General features: G+C 39.8%; 1 protein-coding gene across 3 annotated transcripts in view; it reads left to right on the top strand.

The window, feature by feature from the left end:
• The window catches only part of LOC115375274 (phospholipid-transporting ATPase ABCA1-like), a 59,409-nt gene that overhangs the window by 4,882 nt on the left and 40,088 nt on the right, over window positions 1-14,439 (top strand). For all 3 annotated transcript variants that reach the window (XM_030074820.1, XM_030074717.1, XM_030074784.1), the window contains exons 2-5: window positions 1,568-1,676; window positions 3,634-3,727; window positions 7,657-7,798; window positions 8,058-8,176. In XM_030074820.1, the coding sequence (XP_029930680.1) occupies window positions 1,611-1,676; window positions 3,634-3,727; window positions 7,657-7,798; window positions 8,058-8,176 (421 nt within the window). In that variant the 5' untranslated portion in view covers window positions 1,568-1,610. The remainder of the gene's footprint in view (window positions 1-1,567; window positions 1,677-3,633; window positions 3,728-7,656; window positions 7,799-8,057; window positions 8,177-14,439) is intronic.

Genomic DNA, 14,439 nt, shown 5'->3' with positions numbered 1-14,439 from the left:
CTTGTAAGATCAGACAATATTGAAGAAAAGTATGTTTTAGTCTCATGTTCCCCAGCCACTCTTACCTCTGTGCTAGCATTCCCCTCTGTATAACCGCCTCTCTGCGTTATCATATATAATTACACAGGAAATTCTACAGGATAAACAGGATGGCTTTGATCAAACCATTGGTGAAAATACAATTTTAACTTCAATTTAGCCACCAGACTGGGTGTGGAATTGCACAACTTCAGTACAACAATATGTGCGAATTACAGTCATTTCTCAGTTGCATGTCAGCACAAAAATTTGTAGAAGCAAGTACAGAGTGTGTCCATGATGCATTCGTGTTGAGTTCACAGTAGTACAGTTAATGGTTCCTGAGACATCACTCAGTACAGAGCTGACATGATTTCTTTAAAGTGGTTTTAAGTGTGAGAGAACTGATTGACTTAAATTATTGACTTGACTTCAAAAAATGTTTGAATTTTGGTCTGATTTCAGTGATTTGGCAATAAAAGAATGGACTCAGTGGTCAGATCAATGTGTGTTGCGCAAAAGAGAACGAAGCCCAACCCGTGGACTATTTAATCCACAAACAAACCAATAGTTGGCAAGAACAAGAGTGCTGCCCACATCCCACACATGTTGCCATAAGGGGTGAATCATTCATGTCAAGTTCAAATTAAAGTACATCAAACCAACCCAGTAAAATGTCTGCTATGCAGATTAAAAATGAAATAAAAATGTGTGAAAGTGTATCTGACTGTATTAGTGAGCCTTCCCACATTGTTAAAACAGTTGGCAGTACTTTGTTTAGATGGAATAGTGTGGCTGCCTGAGAGGTATTGTTTTTTCTTAACTTTATTGATATTGTGTTGCATTGAGGTGGTAAAAAGGTAGAGAGCGTGTTACCAAATGGAGTGCCAGCCACTTTTACCCCATATTCAAAATGCTCCCATCTCCCACTCTTTTCTATTGAACCACTGCTTACCCCCAACCTTTGGACTGATGATGGATGAAGTCCAAAAATGAATGAACCTGTGTGTCTCACTACCAACCCTCTACTGCCTTTAGTTGCCATCATTTGCTGACTCTCTTTCTGCTCTTGGTTGGTCTGCATTGAGAAGTGAACCATCGTGTTTTACAGTAGGTGAATCTGTTCTCTTGGATGTTTTCCCTCAGCATTGACACAGTCTCCCATTTATTTTAGTGTTTTTTGTTGTTGGTGGTGGTGGTTCCTCGGTTGACAACTTGCCAGCTGCGTTATTAGGTCATGCTCACTGTTTTCTTGTTTGCTTTCTGTGATTGATAATTCTCTCTTTGAAAAGGTTATTTATGATTTTGGCGACTCCACATGATTTTACACTGGGCCACAGGGTGGGTCTTGAGTGTTTATTCTCTGTTCTGTTCTCACAATGTTGAGTCAATGTAGGCACAATGATGTCTAGATGAACTGGACTTTACACGGTTGCACAGTCGGAGAAAAGCTAATTTGGTGACTACATTGCTCCTTTGTTTTTTCCCTGTTGTATATTTGAGAGTTTACAGTATCTGACTGTCTCGCTTTGTCTTGTTTGCTTCATAGTAAGGAGCTGGAGCGCGCTCAGTGAGGTCGGGCAGACGGCGACATGGCAGTCTCCACTCAGCTGGGTTTACTGCTTTGGAAGAACTTCACCTACCGACGGAGACAGACTGTAAGTTACTGATTCATAATTACAGTGAACCAGATAACATTTTCAGTCACCATTTCACCCATTTATGTATTTATGTATTTATTTATGGATCTGTCTGTCTACTTATTTATTTATTCATTTTAAAGTAATCTATCTTTGTGCTTTTTTCTCAGGTTTCTTATTAACTTTAAACTCCATGAAATTTAAAAAAGACCATTTATTTATTTTTAGAGTTAATTTTTTCTGTAGCAGTCACAAACATGCCTCAACATGGCACAGTCAGATAAGCAAAAAAAAAAAAAAAAAAAAAAAAAAAAAAGGAGCCTGTCTCCCTTCCTAGCATTCCTAATTCAAACCAGTGGGTGCTGCCAGCCACAACTGACTCATTAGCTCGCGGTTAGCAATGTCCTCCTGTTTGCACTTAGCAATGCAAATAATGCCATCAAACAATTTTTAGGTCAGCCAGTTGTACTGTAAACAATAACCTAGAAGAGAAAAATGATGAATAAATAGCTAAATATAAGAGTATCCATTCTTTTTGGATTTTTCCCTAAAAGCTTGGTTTCCAGGACTTTCTGTGAGCCCACTGTGAATCAGTGGTGATTTTGTTAGGACCACAGTGACAACTCATAAGAAGATGACAAAAGCAGACAGTTGAGCTTTGTATGTTACATTTTAATATGCATGTGAATGCAACCCGCAACAATCGAAATGATGTAATGCATCTGTGATCCGCCACAGATCCAATGAGAGTCCTGTGAGTCAGTTGGAGATGACGATGACACATCTTCTTGTTATGTCTATTATCCAGTCAGCATCTAGCTCTGGTTGCACCCACACAGTCAGAATGATGGAAACTGAATTCAGTTTAGGGCTAGAGTATAGTGCCTCTTTATTTTGACAGACTCACATTTGCATACAGTTGATCATTCTGTCCAGAAATCTTGTTTAAGGTCATGTCCACACATTTTGCCCCTCCATCCACACTACACCGCAGTAGTTCTTTCACACCGCTGTTAGACCGTTTTCCAAAACCCCACCGCCCACACTGAAACGCAACACAGAACTTGGAAGAAGTCGGCAGATCACTTGACGATCTTATGTCATAATTTAGAGAAAGCTCCATTTTTACCTGTCTACATGGAAATGCTAGGCCATCATTTTCAGAATCAGATTTGAAAACCTTTGTTTTCATGGGCAGAAAAAGCCGGCTTAGTGTGGATGGAAAGCTGAAATGGAGAAAGAAAAGATGCATTTTCAAATTTATCCGGCTTACTGTTGACAAGGCCAAAAGCAATTTCTGTAAGCTGAATTTTTTATGTTCAGGCATATTATTTCCAAAAAATGGACGTGTGCAGTTTCACAGAGCTTCCTAGGCCGTTTCTTTATCCATATCCATATGGTACACACTGTATGTATACCATACTGGTTAAGTCAGGGACACATGCAGCTGATCCTGGGAAGCCACATGGAACAGATGGACAAGCCAAGAGTCCTTTAACCCTCCATAGCTCTTTTGCTCTGTCTGTCTCTGTCACTCTATGTCCCTCTCGTGCTTTCTCCTTATTAACCCATAAACCCAGACACATATGGTGGGATTACTGTGTACAAAGGACAACAGCTAACCCACCTACTCTCCATACACACACATGCACATATCCACACATAGCCTGTGACATGCTAAACAGTACATACAATGACCCAAATGCTACTTCAAAAGCAGGCAGGTGAGTTTTTAAAGGAGGGTTACAATGCATTTGCATCTGAGTAAATTTTGCTGAGGTGTCACAGGTCAGGTAAAGTTTTAGCGCCGTGCCTCTTTTTTTTTTTGCATCGTTAAAGCAGAAAAGATAGCCAAGTTGAACTGGGAGTGTGCAAAAACAGAAAGGCATAAACAAAAACTACAATTACATCAACAATTTGACGTGTTGTTGCTTGATTGACATGTCTCATTTTTTTTCTTCTCCCCTTCTCTCAGATCCAACTGCTGATCGAGATCGTTTGGCCTCTGTTCATCTTCTTCATCCTGATCTCAGTACGACTGCACTACCCGCCCTACGAACAGCATGAATGTAAGCATGCAGGGCGGGAGAGAGTTTAGCTGCCAATATTTTTCTGTTTTTCATTCACCTCTAATGGGAAAATACCATTTCCTTGCTTTCTCCCCACCTTTCTTGTGTTTGCACATCCATCTATCCTAATATTATCTGGATGGATTGAGGAATAAGTGGATCTATGTATCTTGGTTCATTTTTTTTTTAATAAACTAATAATTTAGAGAACAGTCATGAAAAAGAGATAAGAATTTTTCTCAACATGTTTTTGTGATATCCATCTTCTCTACAATCTTTTTGAACCATCAAATCACAAAAACACATGGAAGTGGCTACACAGTATTGTAATCTTGTTGATGATTGAATTAGATGAATAATTTTTTGAGGTGGGTAGTGCAAAGTAGAATAACCCTGTCCCCAATGATGACTTTGCATTCATCAGAGTGACCCAATCACTTTGTTGGCATGTTCGACCTTTGGTCAAAATTGTCTTTGATGGATAAAGGATGGAGTAAGCAGTTGAGAGAGCACAACAACAATAGTAATAATATAGTAATAATCTTTATTTATAGCACCTTTAAAAACTGAGCTTTTCTGAACTCTGTTGCTCATAATTCTTGTGCGGCCTCGGCGCTGTGCAGTGTGCACAGTTGTATGACTCATACAGAGCTCAGACATAAAAAGCAAAAAGCTTTTTTTATCCTGTTTTGGCCTTGCAGAGTCCAGTGAAAGAAACATGTCGAAGATAATTCTTACATGTTAGAGCAGAACATAAAACTTTAGTGTCAAAATGTTCAAAATGCATAGATAGAGCACTGAGCCCAAGATGTTCTATAAAAAATGTCTTTAAAAAAAAAAAAAAAAAAAAGTTACCTTCACCATCTGTTTTTGTCTCTTATCTTCATTTTTAAATGAATTAAAAATACAAGTGTTGTTTGTGTTATTTCTCCTGAACAAAATTGAGCAAGGTACTTTGCCAGATCAGCAGATAGAAAATGATAGGAAAAAGTTATTAATGTAATTGATCAGTTTCCCAGAAATGCTCATTAATGACCCTTTAGATTGTACACTTAGGTTTTCTACACATCATGTCCTTGTTTTAGTGACCCTTTGCCCTCCAAATACAACAGAAGCCTTTTCTGGTCATCAGAGACAAAGACAAAATTTTTCTCAGGATTTCGTTTTTATTCCCGAGTGATTACTAATGAAGAACGATGTTTATCTTGCACTTAGTTATTGAAATGCAATTATTCTACCTGCTCAGACAAACTGCTTTCTTCTTAGTACTGACATGGCTGTGGATTGCCAGGAACTCTAATGTCCTCAGAAATCAACATGTTAGTCATCCAAGGTTGCCATGTTGTTGTCACATAGGGACTTCAGTTCGTCAATATTTGTTTTCTCTGTGTGAGCATATGATAGGACTTTCAGTTCTTGGAAAAGGGAATTATATTATCTCTATCATATCAGCAGTTTTTTCAAGGTTTGACTGTGTGTTTACTCAAGTGATATTATCTCTGTTTGGAGACACAAAAAAAATCATCACTATTTCAAATTTAGGTTTCCTAATTCTGGGAAACTGTGGAAAGGAAAGATGTGAAAGGTTATCTAAACTCAGATTTTTCACAAGATATTGCTTTGTGATGATTCACTTACTCAAAAAAGAAATTACACCATAAAGTAAATAAGTAAGCGCTCATTCCACTTTCACGTGGTCAACAAAACAAAATACCATCAGTGGAATTACAGATGTAAAAAAAAAAAAAAAATCCCAACAGAGATTGATTTGTTTGTACCCTCCCCCATCTCCATAAGCAAACACATCTGCAGTAAACGCTTGTGGTGCAGTCTCAAGGAGTGTTTGTTTTGCTGTCAAGAAGTAGGGCAGGTTCAGAGGGGCTCGGGTGTTGGCAGGTGTCACGTGTGGTGTTATTGGTTTGCACCGCTGCCATATTTCTCTGTGAGCTTGTCAATATAGTTTCCCTAGAGAAGGCAGTTAACCAGTGCAGTAGGTCAAGCGTAGCATAGTAGATTATATTCATGTGTAGTAAATTTTTATGGATCACTTCTGCCTCCTTATTTCATGCACGTGACTTCCAGTATAACCTATAGGTGAGATACTGTAGATAGCTTGGTCTTTATTGACAGTCAGAGCCTGAAAAATGTTTGATTGCTTGCATAAAATAAAGATGATTCATTCCAGGGATTGGGTTTTGTAAAAGCTGATGCAGGCATAGCTAGAACACATTAGCATACACAGATCAGCCAAACTTCACAGTCATTTTGAGCTTGTTCATGACTATTTTGGTAACCACTGGAACAGACCCTCCACCGAGGAGGGCAAAAGCTCTGTTGAGAGTTGAAATCATATCACAAATCAGCGTAAAAACCCAGTGACCTCTAAACAAGTGGGTCGACCACCTGACCCCTCACTATCATTACTATTCACTGTGAGAGCTGGCTGACTACCATGAATTGCCGCAGTAGCAGTGAAGTTGGTATATGATAGCTGGTTAGACAACAGCAGAGATGAACAACCTCGAATCCAAAGGTGAAAACTCCATGCAGCCTGGTGTTGATGTTGTTTGTGTGTTTATGTGGGATGGGGATATAATTACTCTGCAGTCTTATTTTTATAATGTAACAGCTCTCACAGATGCACTCCCAGTTAAGTAGAAATATGCCTTGTAGTTAATTTCATTTGACCCCCCTTATGGCGCTTTTCCACTAGTACCTACTTGGCTCGACTCAGCTCGACTCTACTCGGTTTGAGAGCTTTTCCATCACGTGGTAGTACCCGCTACCAGGTCCCATTTTAGCACCTACTCGGCCAGGGTTCCAAGCGCCACTGATTGGACAGGGAGTGACGACACATGAGAGCAACTCCTGCATGAAAACCAAACCTGGCATTTAAAAAAAAAAAAAAAAAAAAAAAAACGGCAACAGTGACCGTGCGCATTGATCATCACTGAAGTTGGCAAAGTCGGAAAATGGCAAGCAAACCAGTATCGTGGTCAAATGAAGAGGTGGAGACTTTTCTGTGCTTGGTGGCGGCCCAAAGAGTCCAGAGGGAGCTGGACGGTGCACCGCCTTGCTATGACGATTCCACCCACGGCGAGGCGGTACTCAATTGTAATGGAAAACCACCGAAACTGCGTCGAGGCGAGCCGAGTTGAGCCGAGTTGAGCCGAGTAGGTACTAGGAACCCTACTAGGAAAAGCGGCATTAGTGAGTTTGTTCTGTTCTGTTCATGGCTGGTTCTGGGGCAGAGACTCCTTAGCGTTTAAAAACACCTCTTTACTGGCATTACCGAGGCCAACTGGGACACTTATTTACAGGCAAGACCTGACAGTGAATTACTTCTCGGGGGTCAGGATTGTTTGGTGTTGAGTGCAGGGAGAATATTAACCCGTAGTAACTGTGACAAAGACAGCGACCTAATAAGTGATAGATTTTATCCCCCTTTGTGTTTGAGAAAGCACATGATGAATAATCTAGCGGTTAACAGCACTGTCCAATGGGGCTATGCTATATCCATTTAGGATTTACTCTCATATTTACTCTTAAAATGTAAAATGTTTTTCAGTGAAGAATTTAAAAACAAATCTTCCAGTGGGATGAAATGGTTCCAATGAGGTTTCACTTGTCTCAGGTATTTTTCTTGGGAACGAGTTTATGATACATTGTCGAAACAAGGCAGAATATGGCAGAGCAGCCCAAAAAAAAAAAAATTGAAACAAATTCATTGTCATTGGAAACAAGCGAGCTTATCCCTTCCCATTGACAGATTTTTCCACTTTTTATGATAAGACATTGATAAGACTGTGATTTTTTGGGGTTTTGGGTGATATCTGCAAGCCTTGACTTGTCATGTTCTGTTTATCTGACCTGTGATGTGATCCTAACATACCAAAAAAATAAATTGTGTGCCCTCTCTTATCCCTCAGGCCATTTCCCCAACAAGGCCATGCCCTCAGCAGGGACCCTGCCCTGGGTACAGGGCATCATCTGTAATGCCAACAACCCCTGCTTCCGCTATCCAACTCCCGGAGAGAAGCCTGGGGTGGTGGGCAACTTCAACGACTCTATGTGAGTAACACAGTCTTCATATTTTCTCACCGTTCAGTTTAGTTGTCAATGAAAGAATAGTCACTGCAGCAAAATGATGAGGCTGCTTGTTTGCATTTTATTTAATAACTCATTCTTTTATTTGATCCTTTTGTCTATTTCAATCAGCGATATTACTTGGCTGTCAAAAGTGGCTTTGAGCAGAGATGATGAGGTTTAAACTGGTTATCTGTCTCACTAAGCTAATCTTTATCTACCCTGTCTCTGTGGGCCTCACCAGAATCTCGCGTCTGTTCATCGATGCTAAGAAGATCCTGCTGTACAGCCAGAACGATAAGAGCTTCGAGGGCTATAAGGGGCTGGTGAGGGCCCTCAGGAAGCTGCAGAGGAACACTGCTCGTAAGAACACTCCTCTTCTGCTTTCACTCATTTGACTTTGATTGCCTGAGTGATTCACTCCTGAGCTCCACACAAAAAAAATATTTAGAAGGCTCCCAGAAGTGAAATATTTAGGAGCCAGCTAAAATTTTCACACATTGCCATCAGTGTTAATATGATTCACATGGGGTCAGGAGAATATGTGGGCCAATATTAAATATTTGTTTTCATGGGAATTCAATGGATTATTCTTATTTTGACATAGGCTTCAAATTTGATTTAATTTGGGTTGATAATCCTTTAATCTCTCATTGAAAACAGAGCAGATTATAGCTTTTTTCAGCCTACCAACAATGCAGCTACCTGAAATGTTGCTAGTACAAAATGGAGTTTGTACTAGGACAATATTGACCTTGATTTTAACTTTACTTGTATTGTACTAGGGAGCCATTTCTCTCAATATTTGTCACTTATGTTTGGATCAGAACTCTAAGCCCAATATTATTTTCAAAAGTCTCCCTACAATTCCTGACCTTTCGCACTACATTACAAAAAATGTCCATATTAACAACTTTCCCTTGCTGTCTTACAATCTTATCTTCATTAAAACACACAAAATGTGTTTGTTTGTTTTTAAAGAAGTTTTTTACAGAATAACACATGTCACTCTGTTAGTATCATGGCACTTGAATCCAGATTTGCATTGCAATCATGTGAAGTTAACTCACCCCACTAGATTTTACCGCATGCTTTAAGTCAACTAGATTTTAAGATTAATTCTAGACTAAGTGACTTGCAAAGACGGACATTTTATATAATGTGGCAGGAAAGATACCACACACTGGCTTTGAGGCTGTGGCCCAGCAGGGTTAGGGTGTAGCCTGTCCCCTCCTTATCACTGCCTGCCAGCTCCGCTGGGGCTCAGCACCAAGAGGCCACAGGGTGTTGCACTTCCGTCCCTCTGTAATTTTGTGCCAGGGGATGAGTTAGAGGACAGGAAGAACGTAGTAGAAGTGATACAAGTTAAACAGCAAACATGCACGCACGCTGATGTCAAGCCTTTTAAATGACACGTCCTCAGTGACTTTTTAGCTCGCTGTGCTTCTGCTGCTGCTGTGCGTCATCGGAGGCTTGCTGCTTATAGGCCCCACCAGTTTACATCTGATTTTATGTTCTGTAAGAGGGAGAGGTTGTGTACTTCCTAAGTCTAGTGCATCAAAACCAAACATGTTGCTCTGTCATAAACATTAATAGACCGATTAATACCAATAAATGAGCTGTCCTAACTGAAACATAATACTGGTGAAGATCTGATGCTAGCAGATATTTTCATTTACAGATTAGTGTTATGTTTTATGGAGAAGCAGTTTTAGAGACGGGGAAAGAAGAGAGCCGAAGAAAGAGAGTAAGAGAGACAGACAGAATGATTCACCATCATGACCTTGGCTGGTTTAGACCAGAGAAAGGTCATCTTTCTAAAATAACAGCTTGTTGCTGTCTCTACTATGTTGACTCAGACAAACTTGGGGAACAACCTGGAAATAGTAAATTGGGCTGTGTTGAAGTCAGCAGTTGCTTTTGCTTTACTTGAATATAAATCATGCAAACAAAAACAACATGCAAGAGGACAACAAAATGAAAAGCATTTTCAGTTTAGTTTGATACCTGTGATCCAGACAGGGGAGACACACTGTGAGTGGGTTCCACCTTACCATATGTGCAAGGACAATTTGGAAAAAGGAAAAACAAGATATAGACAGTTACATGCTGAATAGTTATAATAATAATACAAAATGTTTAAAATGCAGGATAAAGAATATGCAAGGGCATTACAGGACAGTACAGAGTGCTGAAACAATAAACAGCAGTGATGTAACTAGTGACCTAGTAACTGTTAGAGTGGAATGAGTGAATTTAATTAGATTTTGCCCTTTTGTGTGCTCTATTAGTGATGCTAAAGGAATTAAATCTGTGATCCACGTGATAAGTTCAGCAAGCTGCCCCATCCATTGCTTTAGCTGGTGTAAATTAAAAAAATAACATGTTGGTGTCACACCAACCTTTAATGCAGTGGCATATAGATTTGTATCTGACAGCAGATATGCAACAAGGAACTGAATTAAGGCCAGTCTTTTTGGTTGTACGAATTTCTGCTATTTTATCTCAGGTAAAAATGAGTTATGTAATGGCTTCATAAAGCATGACGAAGCTTGAAAGGGAATGTAAAAGGAAATATAATAAAAACAAATTATATGAATTTTCTTTGTGAAATGCCATTAAATCATTATCTCAATCCCTATGAGTTCATTTCCACAGACAGGAACTCTGTCTGGTGCAAGATGTTCTTTTCTTCTTCCAACTCTGACTTCCTGTTAGTAAAGTGGAGTGCAGTAATGGATCTTCATCTTATCTGCCATCTTTTGGCCATTCCAGCTTAATTGCAAAGAAAAGCAATCTCGTGATCAAGTGCATTCAGGACAGCATGGAGGGTTTTCCTCTTTTTCATCCACTTTTCTCTCTTAAAACATTTGTGCATCTGTGCACTTCATTCCTATTGACTTTTAAATGCACAGTGGTCAAACAGTGCTCAGCCCCATACACTGCAGTCTGTTATTTTTTTTTCTTTCAGTCCACGTGAGGGAATAAACTGATGTTGAGTGGAGAGGGAGGACAGCGACGTGTGTCATGAGAGAAAGCAAGCTGAACAACGCTGCAGAGTGATGCTATACGAAAAAGCTCCCTGTGCTGTAAAGCGCGGATCAAAGAGCAGAGAGCAGAGCCCCTCACGTGTCGGTTAATAATTCAGCAATCGACAGGGACAGCAAATGAGATTTACAGAAACAAGAAAGGGGCTTTGGGAGCGTGGGGGTCAAAGAGAGACATGAGCTTATCGCCAATACAGCAGATAGATAGATAACTAGATACAGCTCAGAGAATATAGGGTTTTTTCCAGCAGTGCATGCAGTACTGCCACTGTGGGCTATGCATGGCAAATTATACTCATGCACTCACTCCTACTGAAAGTATTCAAGTATTCGATACTGAAAGGTGAAAATACTGCAGACCCCTGATTGGTCAGAGAGAATTAAACTGCTCTGTTTACAACCAGAGCATATCAAAGCGAGACTTGTGAAAGTTTTGTTGTAGTTGATATTCTATCATTGTAAAGAACATTTTTCTACGCTACACTAATATTGTTCATGTGAAGCAGCCATTTCGAGTTGGTGTTGTTGATTTTTTTTTTTTTTTTTTTTTTTAATAATTGTGTGGAGGTTTAGTGGAAAAGGGAGGAAAACAAGTCAACACACCCACAAGCAACTGGTGGGGCTTCACTGTGAGGATGAAAAGTAAAGAGTAAAGCGAGCAGAGTAGAATGGACATGAGCTGGTACTATGTGGTTGAAAAACAGCATTAGTACGATTGTTGTTGACACATGCAGGTACACCATGTGTCTGTACGGTTTTGCGCTTCTTTTAAATGTAACATTAAATTTAGTTCTAATTTTATTAAATAATGCACAGGATGAGTGGGCAAATATATGGAAGAGACAAAAGACAGAAAATGAAAAGAGGATTGAAGAAAGACTGACAGGGCTTTAATTTACGTATTCTGAGAAAAGGTTCTCAGGCTTTCTGGGAAGGAATGGGTTTTCTTCCTTAATGCCAAATTGATGAATAAATTAGAGATGAAATATCATCTGATCCACAAAGATGATTTTGTTACAGCCACAGGTTTTCTCTTTTTTCCTCAAAAGCGAGGCTGAGAGAGGATTTGCATAATGGTGGAGAGCATTTTACATTTCTAGCCTTTCACCAACTTGACATTTCATATCTGTCTGGCTGCTGAAAAAGACTCATTTGATGTACCCGAGTGTCCTTGTTTTAATAGATGCGTCAGAACTAAACTAATATACACCTCACACAAGTTTGCACAGTTCTCCTTGTTATTCTTTGCAGGACTGAGAAGAACAGCTTTATAACAGCCCACCAATCACACAGACATTTTATAGGCTGGTTTCACTCATGTCAGACTATGTAGTGAAACTATTTTAAGTTGACTAGTTGGTGGCTGTCTGAGTGATTAGTTGACTAGTTGAGCTGAGTCAAGACCTTTGTGTTTTTTAAGCAGTCTTCACTGTGGACAACTTTAAGAATGAATAAGTCTCCTGGCAGCTTAATAATTAACGCTTAAACGGTTTCTTCTAAAATTAAGAACAAGGGCAATGTTAAATTTTAACAATCGTTCTTGTCTGTTTCTGCATTTCTGGAAACTAGGTCTAATTAACAGTTTGATAACATGTTTTGGATGAAAGATGAAACTTTCACAGGGTGTAGTTAAGACAGCTTTCCACAACTTTTATAAAACTGGTGAGCTTAAGCAACTTTGGTGATATCACAAACAAAAATGAATAAGCTAGAGCATGTAATTAAAAGGATCTCCGGAACAAAAAAAAAAAAAAAAAAATCAATAAGCCAAGTCGAGTAGTTGGCTTTTGACCAATTAGATGATTATTCAACTATTGTGGCCCCTCCCTAATTCCCCTTGGTAGTGTAATTGTTGTAGCCAGGCAAAGACAGAGCAGGAAAATGTTGCTTCAAACCAATCACAGCCTGTTTGTGGACTAGTTTGACCAGTGCTGATGTTCGTTGAGGTGTGGTGTTGGTGTAGTAATTGTTGAATTTTTAACTGGATAATCTACCACGAGTAGAATATAGACCAGTGCAGTGTTAATGCCAGGCTCTCCCTTTTATCCAGCTGGCACCGACGCTGACAGGAGACACAGACACACACTCGCACACACAGATCACTTTCTCAAACTTCAACAAACTCTGTGACCCTGCTAATGGAGGGGATTTAGTCCACATTGGCTGCACAAATACAACCACACACACACACACACACACACACCGGCAGATAAGATACACACAGGAAATATACATGTTCAAAGACAAATACACATACATTTCAGCACTGCAGTACTTAAGATAACCCAGTTTGCTCCCATGCTGCACCACCCAACCCCATCTATCCTCAGGGGCCCTCAGCTGCAGTGCACCATGGGAGCTGTAGTTTCCTGCTGGGAGGCTGATTAGACCTCATTAACACTCCCTGGTTGTCTACCCCAGAGGTCTGGGTCACACATGCACACACACATACACACACATACAGGTGTAGGTGCACATTTATACACATGTACGCACGGAGGCCCATGGAGAAAGGTGTGTGTGTGTGTGTGTGTGTGTGTGTGTGTGTGTGTGTGTGTGTGCGTGTGTGTTTGGTCATGCAAAGAAACACACACAGATGCTCAGGAAAAGACACATGCACACACACATGCGCGCGCGCACACACACACACACACACACACACACACACACTGTTCTCTCCCCAAGGGACTTTCTGTAGTTCAGTAGCAGCAAAGTGTTTCCTGTGTGTGTGTGTGTGTGTGTGTGTGTGTGTGTGTGTGTGTGTGTGTGTGTGTGCGTGTGTGTGTGTGTGTGTGTGTGTGTGTGTGTGTGTGTGTGTGTTTGCAGGCTGATACAAGGATACAAGGAAGTTTATTGGTTTATAGCTGTAATAGATGTAAATGCAAAGTAGCAAAAGTTGAAAAGAGGAAGAGGAAAGAAAGGAGGTGTGATAAATATGAGCATAAACAAGTTGTCTGTAGATCTTTAGAAAGTCTGAAAGAGTGCGAAATAAATCACATAAATGGCCACATAAATTAATCATTACAGTGTCTTACATACATTTGGGATTTTCCCACCATGCAGTGACAGGTTGAGCAGGGTTAACAGGATTAGTAGTACAGTATGCAAAACACTTTGCTGCATTGATCCATCCATTTGTAGTTTTCATCAACTGTGTTGATCCAGACAGGTTTTGGTTTTGACAGTTTGACAGTTTTGTTTCCTTATTTTAATTTTAAATTGTTATTCACTTCTCGCTAATGTTAAAAAGGTCTGTAAAAGTCTTAAATTTGACTACTGACGCTGGCAGACTAGTGACTTGCAGAGTTGAAGAGAAACAGATTAGATAAAATTAGATTACTGTGCAGAAGATTTGATTTGATTCAATTCAGTTTGATTCGATTCAGTTCTCTTAGAGCGGAGTAGAACAACGTCGATTCAAGGAAGATAGAACAAAATCATTTCAAGCAAAATGGAGTAAGAACAGGACATTAATCATTTAATGTTAATAATCCACAGCAAAGCAGAGCAGCACATGTTAACCTCTTCAGGGTAACATAATAACCACGATGCCATCATCACAACAAGCAGTTACACAAC

Source organism: Myripristis murdjan, chromosome 1 (assembly GCF_902150065.1).
Source record: "Myripristis murdjan chromosome 1, fMyrMur1.1, whole genome shotgun sequence".
In the NCBI taxonomy this organism is placed as follows: domain Eukaryota; kingdom Metazoa; phylum Chordata; class Actinopteri; order Holocentriformes; family Holocentridae; genus Myripristis; species Myripristis murdjan.
The sequence above is the reverse complement of the archived record's forward strand: the minus strand, read 5'-3'. Positions and strand labels throughout refer to the sequence as shown.